Raw genomic sequence first — 12,364 nt, 5'->3', positions numbered from 1 at the left:
TGACTTGTACCTGTGTGATCTGAAGTCAATTTTTTAAATGGTATGCTCATTCATCTCATTATAGTACGTCCATAATAATGAGAGCATATATATGAATCTTATGCTTATATTTGATTATCTAACCATGAATGGTTCTGTCATCAGAGGAAACATAATAATGGACTTTTGATTAATCTGTAGGAGTATTAAATGTCAGTTCTGCATTTGCAAAAACTATATTGCCAAATTGAGTAATACTTTGATCTCAGGAAACTAGAGTTCACCAAGGTTTGGGTGGAAGGAGACGTGATCGTGGTGGCTCGGTTACAGTCTACCTGCTTAGTTTCATGAACGCATTTACCAATTTTTGGCTGCTATATATTAGTAGATCTACAGTTTGTGGTAAACAGCTTCTTCAAAGAAGCACATCACCTAATCAAATCCAGTGAGAGTTGAAAATTGTATGCTTCTTTTTCAACCAAATCCAAATGAGATTGAATTTTTTTTTTTTTATATGGAGCTAGTTTGACCATACATCTCAATAATAGTTTTAAATATAAGCCAGTGGAGTGACAATACAAGACATGAGTTATTTTTATATCCAAGTTGGTAGATAGATTCCTTTGAAATAGGTTAGCATGACCAACAAAACAGGGCAATGGAATCAAAAGTAATAAAGAATGGATGAGATGCACCTCTTTACTGTAATGAAGAGCATTGGTCTTCTTGTCCCAGTTTGGTCCAACAAACCCTACCATTTTCTTTCTTTTAATGCCTAACAATCACTTTGTAATGGTTCTACTACTCCATTGGAATACTTTATGCATGCAGAGTTGGCTGCGTACTGCTAACTAACCCATGGTGGTTGATGGAGGCAATAAGATAATGTTAGCCATGCACAAGTTAACATGATTGCTTGTAATGATTACCTGTAAATGAAACAACGAACTGGCACAGATTGAAACCTGCCAAATGGTTGATTTCAAATTGTTCCAAACTAATGGAAAATAAATACTATGACAATTGATGGGGCAGGTTGCATAATCCATCGATCAAATTGTCCATATCTGCAAAGAAGCATCATTTGCTAGGTAACCTAAAGGGCGATGCAAGCAAAGAACATGGGACACTTTGATCTTTAGTTTTTAGTTCTAGGGAGACTTACATTGCCTTTGTTTTGTCAAAGAGAGAATACTCGAGTTGGACCTTCAGGCTGAGTTCGAAATATTTTATCTTGTGTCTTACATATCTAGTAATGGTATAAGCATGATCTAAGAATAGCCATTGCAAAAACTATATAAATTACTTTAGCACATAAAAGCCTTCGATCTGGTGGCTGCGGCATCTATTATCATTTTTTTTTCTCTGTAACATAAATTTCAAAGGAAAAAAGGGAGACCAAGTACCCTGTGCATATTCCCACCTCTATATTAGCTTTATTCTTACTTTCTTATGTCCAGGAAGGGAAATAAAAGGAAGAGTGTCTCCCAAAAGTTGAACCGTAGGTACGAAGTTTTGTAGATCATAGAACCATTTCTTGTTTTTTTTTTTTTGAACCCCTCTCCAAGAGATAACCTTTCTGTCTCTTTTTGTTAAGATAATGAAAGGGAATACCACATGGAAGAACTTCATGTTCAATAATTGGACAAACACCCTCCCAAACTCCAAACCGAAAAGCAACCCCACCATCGTTGGTTATAGCTCAATTCATATTACATTTTTTTTTTTGGTTTTCAAAATCAAATTTTATCTAATGCACATCATATGTGTTTGATAGTAGTGCGCATTGACCTATGGACGAGCACTAATCAAGCCAATTCCCTTCAAGGCTTAAGGAAATCAACAAGGTGCAAGCCAAACACAACTCATGGCAACTTTACCAACTTTATCAATTATATATTTCTTGTTTCTTGAATTCTTCCCAGATAGCAACTCTTTTAGTTCTGGATTTCATTAGCCACAATTCAGTCACTTCACAAGAACGATGGGGTTTAATTCTTTGAAGCAGTCCGGCAGAGAGTATCAATCACCTTTGAACTAGGTGTCTCTGAAACCTAAACTCGGACAGCTCACAAAAGGAACTCCCATTTAGCTACTCCTCAAACTTACCTACCCTGAAGGGAACCACCCCAATATGATCCAAGAACCCTCCAAGGCAAGCAATAGTGTGTCCTTTTCGTGTAAATCTTGATGTTATAATTACTTTTGTGTCAGATAAAAATTTTAAGGTGGATGCTTAGACGCTACTACCAACATGCAGGCGCCCTGAACTTAGAATTAATCCATGAAGCTCTCTCTCCTTTTCCTGCTCTCAACAAATCCCAACCATGATGACTCATGATAAGATGGACTCACGTAGAAGTCAAATATTAGGCTCGTCTCGTCCTCAGACAATCATTTCAGCAGCCATCCTTTTTCCACCACTGCACCTAATGACACGTACCATACTTTGGATGTTGGCTACTGGGACACCACCACCATTGGATGGTCCGTTTCATCATGCAATGCCGGATCACTGGTCCACCACACACTAATATTCCATCGAGAAACAATTGAGACAGCATCAAAGTGTTATGTATTATTATTAGGTGGACCCGAAGCAGCAAATTTTTCAAGTCAGTAGGTACACCAAAGACAGGGAGCTGGTGGTGGAATATGACTGACCCAATGACATGATAACGAGCCAACCCACCCAAAACAAACACAAGTTTGTTTAATTTAGTGGGATACGACAGCCTATATTACAAGGTGTAAGTCTCCAATCATTTCTCCAGACCATTCGCCGTGAGCTGTTCGACAAGAACTAGAAGGTTGTCAAGAGTGCTGCAAGGATCATGGCTGGTGTAACAGCTCTCTTGGTTCTTCTCATAGCTGCTGTTCCGGCCTATGCCTCCGAGTATACGGTGGGGGACTCGCAGGGTTGGACGAGTGGTGTAGATTACAGTACCTGGGTTTCAGACAAGACCTTCAAGGTCGGCGACACCCTTTGTAAGTCTCATCTTCAGACGTACAAGACCTTCTTCTTCTTGTGTTTATCACTAAAATGCTGCTCTAGGAGTAATGCTGTGGCAGGTGGCCGGTTTAAGCTTCTTTTTTTTTATCTTAAAAATCTCTCTCTATCTATCTTCTCTCTATTTGTAAAGTAAGATGAGCCTACATTTAGAAGAATTCAGTGGTTCTCCTTCAAAATTACTATTTGTTTCCCCTTGACATAGGGACAAATCTTTAGATTGGTTGGTCAACAGCCCCAACAGTGTGGGATAGCGTTCCTGAACAATAGTGTTTGCGTACTAGAAATTGTTGGTCGAAAAATGACCGAGCTTTAAAGATGGTAGAATTGGTTGATATTTGTTTGGCCAAACAGCTCTCAGGCTACTTAATTTGTACTTGTTGCCACAGTGTTCCAGTATGGCTTCCTCCACAGCGTGGACGAGGTGAGTGAATCCGACTATAAGGCCTGCTCAACCAGCAACTCCATGCAAAGCTTCAGCGACCAGAACACCAAGATCGCTCTCTCCAAGCCCGGGACCCGTTACTTCATCTGTGGCACCTCTGGCCACTGCTCCGGTGGAATGAAGCTAGCCGTCGCCGTCTCAGGCTCCAGCACCAGCCCCAGCACCCCATCGTCACCCGAGGGATCGACTCCATCTCCATTGACACCGTCCACTCCTTCTAATGGCGATCAGCCTTCCTCCAAGACCCCAGCAACCACTACGACCACCAAGATCAATGGAGCAACGGGCAGCGGCTTCTACTGCGGGAGTGCTCTCTTGCTTGGAATGTTGCTAGTCCTGGGCCATGCACTTATGGGCTAGGGGAGAGGCAGTGCTTGAGTCAGAGATTTACTGGGTTTTTCCCTCTTATCGGCTGTTGGGTTTTTCCCTCTCTGTTTCTTTTCTATAGCGGATGGTCCACTTTGTTGGGGCTACTTTGGTTTCTTTTGTGAATTTTGCTATGGTGGATGTGTAAGATAATAAGATTTATGGTTTATTGTTATTATATTCGGCATTTGGAAAGCAGGCTCTGTCCTTGCTGGACCCTGAAAACCGATGGTCCTGAATCGATCACCACCTGCTTAATTTTCGAGATTTCAGGTAAATGGGTATTTTGTCAGGCATGAATTCTCATTGGAAGCATCCATATTCAAATCATCCTTCAGAACAATTGCAGAGCTCATGTTTAATGGAAATAGGATATAGATCAAGCTAGGGTAAGAGCAGGCTGTCTCTGTCTCCCATTTGAGAGCCTCAAAATCATATTCTAGAAAAATATTGGTGTTACGCACAATGACTTGACGTTTAGAAAAAAATTGCATCTCCCCACCATAGGACGGCCCGTGTTTATTGATTTCACTAATACCAATTGAAAGCTTGATAGCGTCTTTTCGATGCACCTCATACTTTCTAATCCCCTAAAGTCTTTGAAGATGGAGAATAAACCCTTGCGTGGCTGTCGCTAGATTGGTCATCACACAATAATATTTAGGAATACAAACTTTTTTTCAAAAAGAAATAAAGGAGGAGGAGGGAAGACAATGGTAATATGAATAATGGATATAAGATGGAAAGAAGTTAGTAGCTGTTTATAAACTACCAATAATCATGTATGAAGAGGAGCATCCTTTCACCATCATGTTCCTCCATCAATAGTCACTTATGAAAGGTGCATCTCTTCACCATTATATCCCCTTACCAATAGTCACTTATGAAGAGGTGCACCTCCTAATAGTTTACATCAAATGGCCACCAATCACATTCCTTCATCAATTCTTTTCCATACCGTGTATCCATTTTTCAATATTTGGATGCAATCACCTAGAATACATACTAATTATAGTATGATCTTGCACCATACAGCTAATTGATACACATAATTAGCATATGTCTTCAACACAATGATGTAAGGTTATGATTTCTTCTCTCTCTCTCCCTCTTTTTTTTTTTTCCTCAATTCTATTCATCGAGAGTTTAGGAGGTTGGATCCCATCAGCCAAACATGGGCCCAACCCAACATAGTATTAACCATGCCACTGCTTGTCTCAGAATTCCTCCTCCAAAACTTGAGCCCAGGGTGGTGAAAACATGAGAGTTTACCCATGTATTATGACACGCTTGGATGAGAGTTCGGGTTAACGAGACGACGTATCAATAGAGAGACTGTCTATTTAGCTTAATAAACACACCTCTCCCTTTAATGCGGGTTTGATGATTTTGTGGAGCCCTCCCTTAAATCACTCTTTTATGGTGTTTTTGTGGTACACGCATTGAATGGCAATTGTACAAAAATTACTGAGCAATAAAATTGTATAATGTACTATGAGCTCATGAAAAATAAAATCAGAGCTAGTCTTCTTCTGCGTCAGAATCTTTATTAATCATATGGACCCTTAGCTCATAAGAAAACAACATCTCCCCGATCCAAAGGTTCAGCCTTAGCTCATAAGAAACAACATACCGACTAGCTTTCTTATTCGTGCGAAAGTGGTTGGAAAATTAGGGCTAGCTTTGGGCTTTCGGAAACCATGTAATTAAACACTTGGGTTCTAAATTGTGGAGTCAGTGTTGTATGCTCGCTTTGTTAGCTCAACGCCAAAGTTTAAGATGACATTTTCAACTCGTATCAATAGTGGTGTTAGAGCTGCTTGACTACCTACCAATGGAATCAAACTCCACCAACCCCCACCCACCTTTTCAATACCTCCTTCATTCTCCACCAGCTTTCGGTCCAATCTTTCATTGATCTCCCAAAAAAGAGAAAACAGTAAAACAAGGAAGAATTTCTGGATGAATTGGGTTAACCAACACTTAATAAAGCTTCGTAAGGACACTTCTTGAGTCCATTAACTGGCCAGTATAAATTTGACAAACATGTTTGCATGCCTGACAAAATTATCTTTTGAACTTATTTACTCTTTCTAAACTCTAAACTAATGCGTCATGATTTTGCCAAATTTCAAATCTTTGCCCTCTAGCCAAATGCCACACTCGTGACCATGCTTGCAAGCTTTTGAAATTTAAACCTAAGATGAGATGTACTCAATGTATTTGTAACAACCCAAGACCTCATCCAAAATAGCTAGCCGAAAGTTACTATTTGGGTTCATTGATCCTGTATAAGTATCCAAGATCTACCCAACGAATAACCGATGTGGGACTAAATACACGCCCGCACGGATCCTCACAGTGTTTCCCAAGCTTTTCTCGCAAAGATGGGTCGCTAGAAGTCTACATGGGTCTAACCTTTCAGCAATGGTCAAGTGCGTGGGCTAAATGAATGTTGAAACTAAAATCTTCGATTCTTAGCAAATTAAAATGGTGGCCAAGCCACCACTCGTTCCATTCATCAATGAGATAGAGATACAAAAGATGGGCCTAGGAGGATCCAACCTCGGTTGACAAATAGATTTTTTTTTTTTTAGCTAAGATGGGCAATACACATGCACCATTCTAGTATGAATATTCCCAAAAACAGTCGCAAAGTAAAATATTTCGAAGTACCCTCAAAACTTAGATCAAGTCAATTTATAGCACTGCTATGAATCAAACTACTGAGTCTCCGGTTTGCCTCAACAAATAGAATCTCTGGTTGTTAGACATTTACATTACCACCGCCGGCAATAAGTACTTCATCTGCGGCGCGTCTCCTTACGTTGCATGGGTGGTACGAAGCTTAAAGCAAACATCACGAGAAACCCATCAATGGCTCCGGCCAATGCACCGCAACCTTTCTGGGATTTTATCCTCGTCAGGCTTCTCCTCCAAATTAGTAGCCTTCCGCAACTTCTCACCTCCCTTTGCAACTGATTCTTATCATATTGCAAAGTGTTACATAGCTTTGTTATGAACCTTTGGTGCTCTTTTGTTGTAAGAGTACAAGTATGATAGCTTATGCGGCTATAACTTCTTTTACTTTCAAAGAAATATAAAACTTTTATTGGGAACTAATGGGGAAGATAGGACCCATGGGCCCATGACTTCGTAGGAAGGAAACTAATAACTAATTACTTAAATTTCAGGGGGCTTGTATACATATCAGCTATTTAAGCTGACATTTGGAAAGTAGCTAAAAAATCAAGGAACCTATAGGAAGACAAAACTGAAATTGGGACTTCTCCCTCATCTATTACATCACATCTGGGAGGAAAAAAGAAATCCGTAAATCCAACTTAGAGTTTAGGATTTGTAATGGGCCTGCGTGCCTCGTTCCAACTATGCAAATGGGCGGAGTCGAGATTGAGGATCTGAAAAATTTCAATAGGCCAGGTGGGTGTCAAAGGCCGGCGGTCCACAAAAGGATCCATCCATTTCTAAAGAATATTTAGAATATGATTAGAAGATTTGATGACTTCCAGGTGGTTTATGTCCACCGAAAAATAAATAGGACAACCGACTAGGTTGTTTCTTATGTGGCTGAGCTTACTAGCCTTCTATCTTAGTTACGGAATATTTTGTTTTCTGATTTTATTAGATGTATCCATACTATAATTATATAATCTATCCATTCAACAACAAAAAAAAAAAATATCCATAGGCTCTAAGACATTTGTATTTCTATCTCTACGCCCCCCTCCTCATGCAAGAAGCCCATTTAATGATCGTCTAGAACTACACGCTGCCCTAACAGTAAGACTTGGCCTAAATTTAGTTAAACCTCGATTGATGAGCTTGAAGTATCCAACTCAAATAACCTTTGGCATATATGTATACATTCTAAGATAAATAATTGATATGTATGAGTGTGAATTTTGTACATATGGTCCACCATACAATGCAATACCCTAATTACATTCCAATTTCATCCCCAACTCTTTTACTAAAATTTATATTTTATTAAAAAATAATATGTAATTGGTCTTGGCATTTTAAATGTTGTAAACTGGTGGTAACAAAGTTGATCCTTACCATATAAGAACTACCGTATATTTCAAACATCCAAATGATAAATAATATTAAAGTTCGAATCATATATAATAATGTCCATACAGTGTAATATTATAAAACAAAATAGAAATAATAATACATAATATTTTTGTATTTTGCAAGTAAATATTTATAAATTTAAGGCATGATCAAAGCAGCAATCACACTAGAATTCTTGCAAACTACTTTGCAGCAGCAGCTTTTTATATAAGATATAGATATATGCATTAACTATAGATCCAGTTATCTTACCAAAAAATAAAAATAAAAATCTATAGGTGATATTAGATCGGATTAAGTTGAATGACATCCTAAAACTTAGACATTTGAAAGTTTGAATTCTAATAGGATCGAATTTATTAGATTTGTTGGATTCATAGTTTGGGTCCAAATATAGGTGATTATTGAACTTGCACTCATCGCCCGGATTGAATCAAGTAGAAATCAGGTTCAAGTTGAGGACCTAGGGTACCATTATTTGATAAGCTTAATTTCATTTATGACCTCAAAATAATTCCTAGTGATATAACTACTCTTAACACAATATTTATATCCTATATGTGATAAAACGATGATATACGGGTAGTTGGCAAGACGGTACGTACCATTTGATTCACTTTTCAGCCCCCTCCACACGTGCCGTTCTCCTGAGATGCCTCTTTTTCTGGTCATAAATCCTTTTTAGAGTTCCCTCCCACCAAAATTAGAAAGAAAAAAAGGGGGAGAGGCTTGTCGCGTCCGAGAAAGAAAACAGCAGTGAGGGAAAAGGAAGCCGTACGTTAATCATTTGGAACCCCACCTCCCACCAAACTAGTGCTAGCCAGCTAGACTGATGATTTGGTGGAGCCCTCCCTTAGATCACTCTTTTATGGTGTTTTTGTGGTCACGCATTGAATGGCAATTGTAAAAAAATTATGGAGCAATAAAATTATATGATGCTATAGTTTCATATTAACTAATAAAAAAGATGCAATATAAATTTATTAGTTTGGACCGATTCTCATCCCAACAGCTTAAATTTTTGGACTGAACCATGAGTTCATAACAAATAATATCATAGTGAGTCTTATTGTGCGTCAAAATTTTTATTAATCATATAGACTCCTCATTGAGGGATATCAATATCAAGAAAGAATTGGGCCATGAGTGGGCTCCCTTCTTTCGAATAGGAGTCAATTATGATAAAGGCATCACGAGATTAGGTGAGAGAGATTGTCCCATATTTACTAATAAAAGAAGGGCCACATGTGTTTATTAGCTTGGGCTGATCTTTCTCTCAACACGTCGCTTAAGCTTTTAAGCTGTGAGCCTTCAACACTAGCCAATCCTGAATCCATACCAAACATACACTTGACCCAAGGGACGCATAATTATCACACCTTCGGGTCCTCAACAAATTCTTCTTTGTTTTGAATTTTTGATTATAGCATTCAACATTCCCCATCTTCCTTTGAAATTTGCATATCTTGATAGTGTCATTTGTAGAGTAAAACTCGATTACTACTTGATCGTAAGAAAATGAACTGCTTGGGGCTCCAATTAGTGTTTTTTTTGGTACTACTGGTGACTCCAATTACTGCATTCATGGTTTTTTCCCGATATTTGGTTTTCTCCATTTAACAGACGGTTTAATTTGTTGGTGCATAGCGGCATATAGGCAGGAAAGGTAGAACAAGCATTCTTATTTCTTGAGGATTGACTCACAATAGAGTAATTTGGGTTACTATAATTGATGCCAACATACCAACTCTATGCACCTTTTCCATTGCTCAGCATCTGGAAACATAACATGTAACAACAAAACTGAAAAGAGAAAAAAAGAAAAAGATACAGCTCTAAAGATCTTGGTTAGGCAGAAAATATCGGCCTTGGAACTCTATAACGTCATCAAATCCTGCTTTGAAGTGACAAGATCAGCTCTGTATCTCTTCAAGGCTACTTTGGCATTATAGATTCACATTCCCATAGTTCTTTCATAAATTGTACTATGATTTCCTATTCATTTTTTGAGTTAGATGTTGATGATGTTGATTTTATTAAACTTAAACTTTGAAGATTGAGTGGTTAATATTATATCAAAGCTTAGATGACTTGAGCTCAGTATTTGACATGCATAATCCTTAACCTCGATCTTAATCGGCGATGTTCCCAGATCTGGCCCAACCCTTACAACTGAGGTGGTCGACTTTGGTCGGTCTACTGCAGGGAAGACCTCAAAGACAAAACAGAAAGGAAAAATGCCTCTTTTACTGAGTTCGCCTTAGGCCTTCAAATACATTGGGCCGCTCTTGGCTTTCTTTTTTTTTTTTTTTTAATCTTTTTGTTATATTGTAGAAAAGAAGATGCAGCACATAAAGTCCTCCCCTCTGAAGCTTCTCTTTAAGCAGATTAAACCTATTTAGTTTGCAACAAACTAATCAAACTAAGTGCCAAGCCTTGAATGGCGCTCAATGCACAGACAATAATGGCCTCATCTTATTCATCTAAGTCAAAATGATGATACAAAAATATATGCAGCAGTCCTCAGGCCCCCTCTCAAATGACGTCCTCGAATTCCACAAAAAGAAAGACAAACAAAGTAAAGAAAAATATAAGTGAGGGCTATCACAGCAATGACAATATTCCCAATCTACAAATAGGATCAAATTTCATCAAAAAAAGAAAAAAACATATATATAGGATCAAATCCAAATAAATGCATCGTACGACGGTCCAAGGCTGCAACGATCCTCTAGAGAAGCATCACAGCAGCCCCAACCAATGCAAGCACCCCCATGCCGACACCATGCACACCGGCGCCTGAATCAGCTGTGGTGGACGACGCTGGCTCCGCCGCTGGAGTCAGCGCCGATGCCGGACCAGGGGAAGCCAAGGGGGACGGAATCTTCGACGGAGTCGGTGCCGAGGTGGCGGGAGCCGGTGAAGGGGTCGCCTTCAGAGGGGAGGACGCGGGCGTGGCAGCTGGCGGCGATGCTGGGGGCACTGGAGCGGGTGGCGGTGCCATGGGTGGCGGCGGCACGGCCGGTGGAGGGGTGGCGGGCGGCGGAGTGGCGACTGGAGGAGGGGTGGCCGGAGGCGGAGTGGCGACGGGTGGAGGGGTGGCCGGCGGCGGGGTGGCGACGGGTGGAGGGGTGGCTGGTGGCGGAGTGGCGACGGGAGGCGGGGTGGCCGGCGGTGGCTTGGCGGCAGGCGGTGGAGTGGTGACAGGGGGTGGAGTTGCGGCGGGTGGCGGGTTGGCGGCGGGGGGAGGAGAGGTGGTGGTTGGAGGGGGTGTGGCGGGGGTGGCTGGCGGGGGGTTGGTGGTGGCGGAGGGGGAGGAGGCCGGTGATTGGGCAATGCAGGTGGAGAGGAGGGCGAGGGAAATGGCTAGAGCTAGAGTTGGCGCATGGAAGGCCATGGCTTTCCTTTGTTTCACTTCCTCTCAAATGAGGAGAGGAAGGGAGAAAGTAGTGTTTGCTGTGTGTTGGATGCAATGGGAGAATGGAAGAGCTTGGTGATATATAGCGTGGAGCGTAGAGATCTACAGATCTAGAGAGAGAGAGAACGGGGCAAAAAGGTAAGGACGGTGGAGAAGTCAGTGATAGCTGTAAGGTTTTTGTGGTGGCGCCTCACCTCTTTTCTTTCTTAGAATTGGTTTGGTTGAAAAGATGACAAAAAACCTTTTTTTTTTGTTACAAATATATAGTTTTTACTTTTTTAACAAAAAAAAAAATTAAATTTAGAAATTTATTTTAATTTTTTATACACTTTTTTCATAGATTGCATTGGGACTGGACAGATCATTAGTCACACAAATGGTGAAAAAAGCGGAAAAGGTCACCTGCATGGCCTTCAAAGTTCATTCCCTTTTCCGCGTGCTGAGGCTTTTCTTTTCATGACGCGGGGATTTGTTGTCATGCATACAGCTTCATACGTAAAGTTTAAGACATGATATGAAGCAACAGCATTGTAATATTACACTGGCTTGGAAGAAGATATTATGGCTGTTTTCTGTATGATTAAAATATTTTATTTAGTCTTTTTTGGTATTTATAGCACAGAGTGCAACTTTTATGTTGATAATACTTTTTATATTGAGACGTTACTATGGAAGATGGAAAATTGCTCTATAATTAGGTTTTTTTTTTACCCTTTTGGGTTAGAATTAATATGCTCTATAGATCATTAACATGTCACAATAGCAAGCACTATAAGCACCAAAAATTCTAATCTGGGATTGATTTGTCGATGGATTTGTTTATATCGTAGTAACTGAGAAAAATGAGAGGGGTGAGATGGGTTACATGTGATTAAAGTAGTAGTACTAAATGCTGCAAACCTTATTATATCAACGGTAGCTTTGCATATATTGATGCTGACACATTAACGTGTCTCCACTAAAATTTTAAAATAATAAAATTAAAAATCGACACTCTATAATTCAAGAGACATGGATCGGAATCTTCTTTTTTGCTAAAACCATCTGA

General features: G+C 39.9%; 2 protein-coding genes across 2 annotated transcripts; one reads left to right on the top strand and one right to left on the bottom strand.

The window, feature by feature from the left end:
• Nucleotides 1-2,690: 2,690 nt before the first annotated feature.
• On the top strand, nucleotides 2,691-3,995 carry LOC103713606 (blue copper protein-like). Its single transcript, XM_008800602.3, has 2 exons — nucleotides 2,691-2,967; nucleotides 3,379-3,995. The coding sequence occupies exons 1-2, from the start codon at nucleotides 2,814-2,816 to the stop codon at nucleotides 3,792-3,794; spliced, it is 570 nt and encodes a 189-aa protein (XP_008798824.2). The 5' UTR covers nucleotides 2,691-2,813; the 3' UTR covers nucleotides 3,795-3,995.
• A 6,354-nt stretch (nucleotides 3,996-10,349) lies between these two features.
• LOC103713607 (classical arabinogalactan protein 9-like) lies at nucleotides 10,350-11,433 on the bottom strand. Its single transcript, XM_008800603.4, has one exon. It carries the CDS (start codon nucleotides 11,293-11,295, stop codon nucleotides 10,630-10,632), a length of 666 nt encoding a protein of 221 aa, XP_008798825.1. The 5' UTR covers nucleotides 11,296-11,433; the 3' UTR covers nucleotides 10,350-10,629.
• Nucleotides 11,434-12,364: the final 931 nt, after the last annotated feature.

The sequence above is a fragment of the Phoenix dactylifera genome, chromosome 2 (genome assembly GCF_009389715.1).
Source record: "Phoenix dactylifera cultivar Barhee BC4 chromosome 2, palm_55x_up_171113_PBpolish2nd_filt_p, whole genome shotgun sequence".
In the NCBI taxonomy this organism is placed as follows: Eukaryota; Viridiplantae; Streptophyta; class Magnoliopsida; order Arecales; family Arecaceae; genus Phoenix; species Phoenix dactylifera.
Note: the sequence above shows the minus strand (reverse complement) of the source record. Positions and strands in the feature narration are given on the sequence as shown.

Bases quoted from the DNA above. Each gene is read 5' to 3' on its own strand.
- LOC103713607 (XM_008800603.4), bottom strand. From the start codon at position 11,295: ATGGCCTTCCATGCGCCAACTCTAGCTCTAGCCATTTCCCTCGCCCTC.
- LOC103713606 (XM_008800602.3), top strand. From the start codon at position 2,814: ATGGCTGGTGTAACAGCTCTCTTGGTTCTTCTCATAGCTGCTGTTCCG. The intron at 2,968-3,378 runs GTAAGTCTCATC...TTGTTGCCACAG, and splicing joins CAAGGTCGGCGACACCCTTT to TGTTCCAGTATGGCTTCCTC.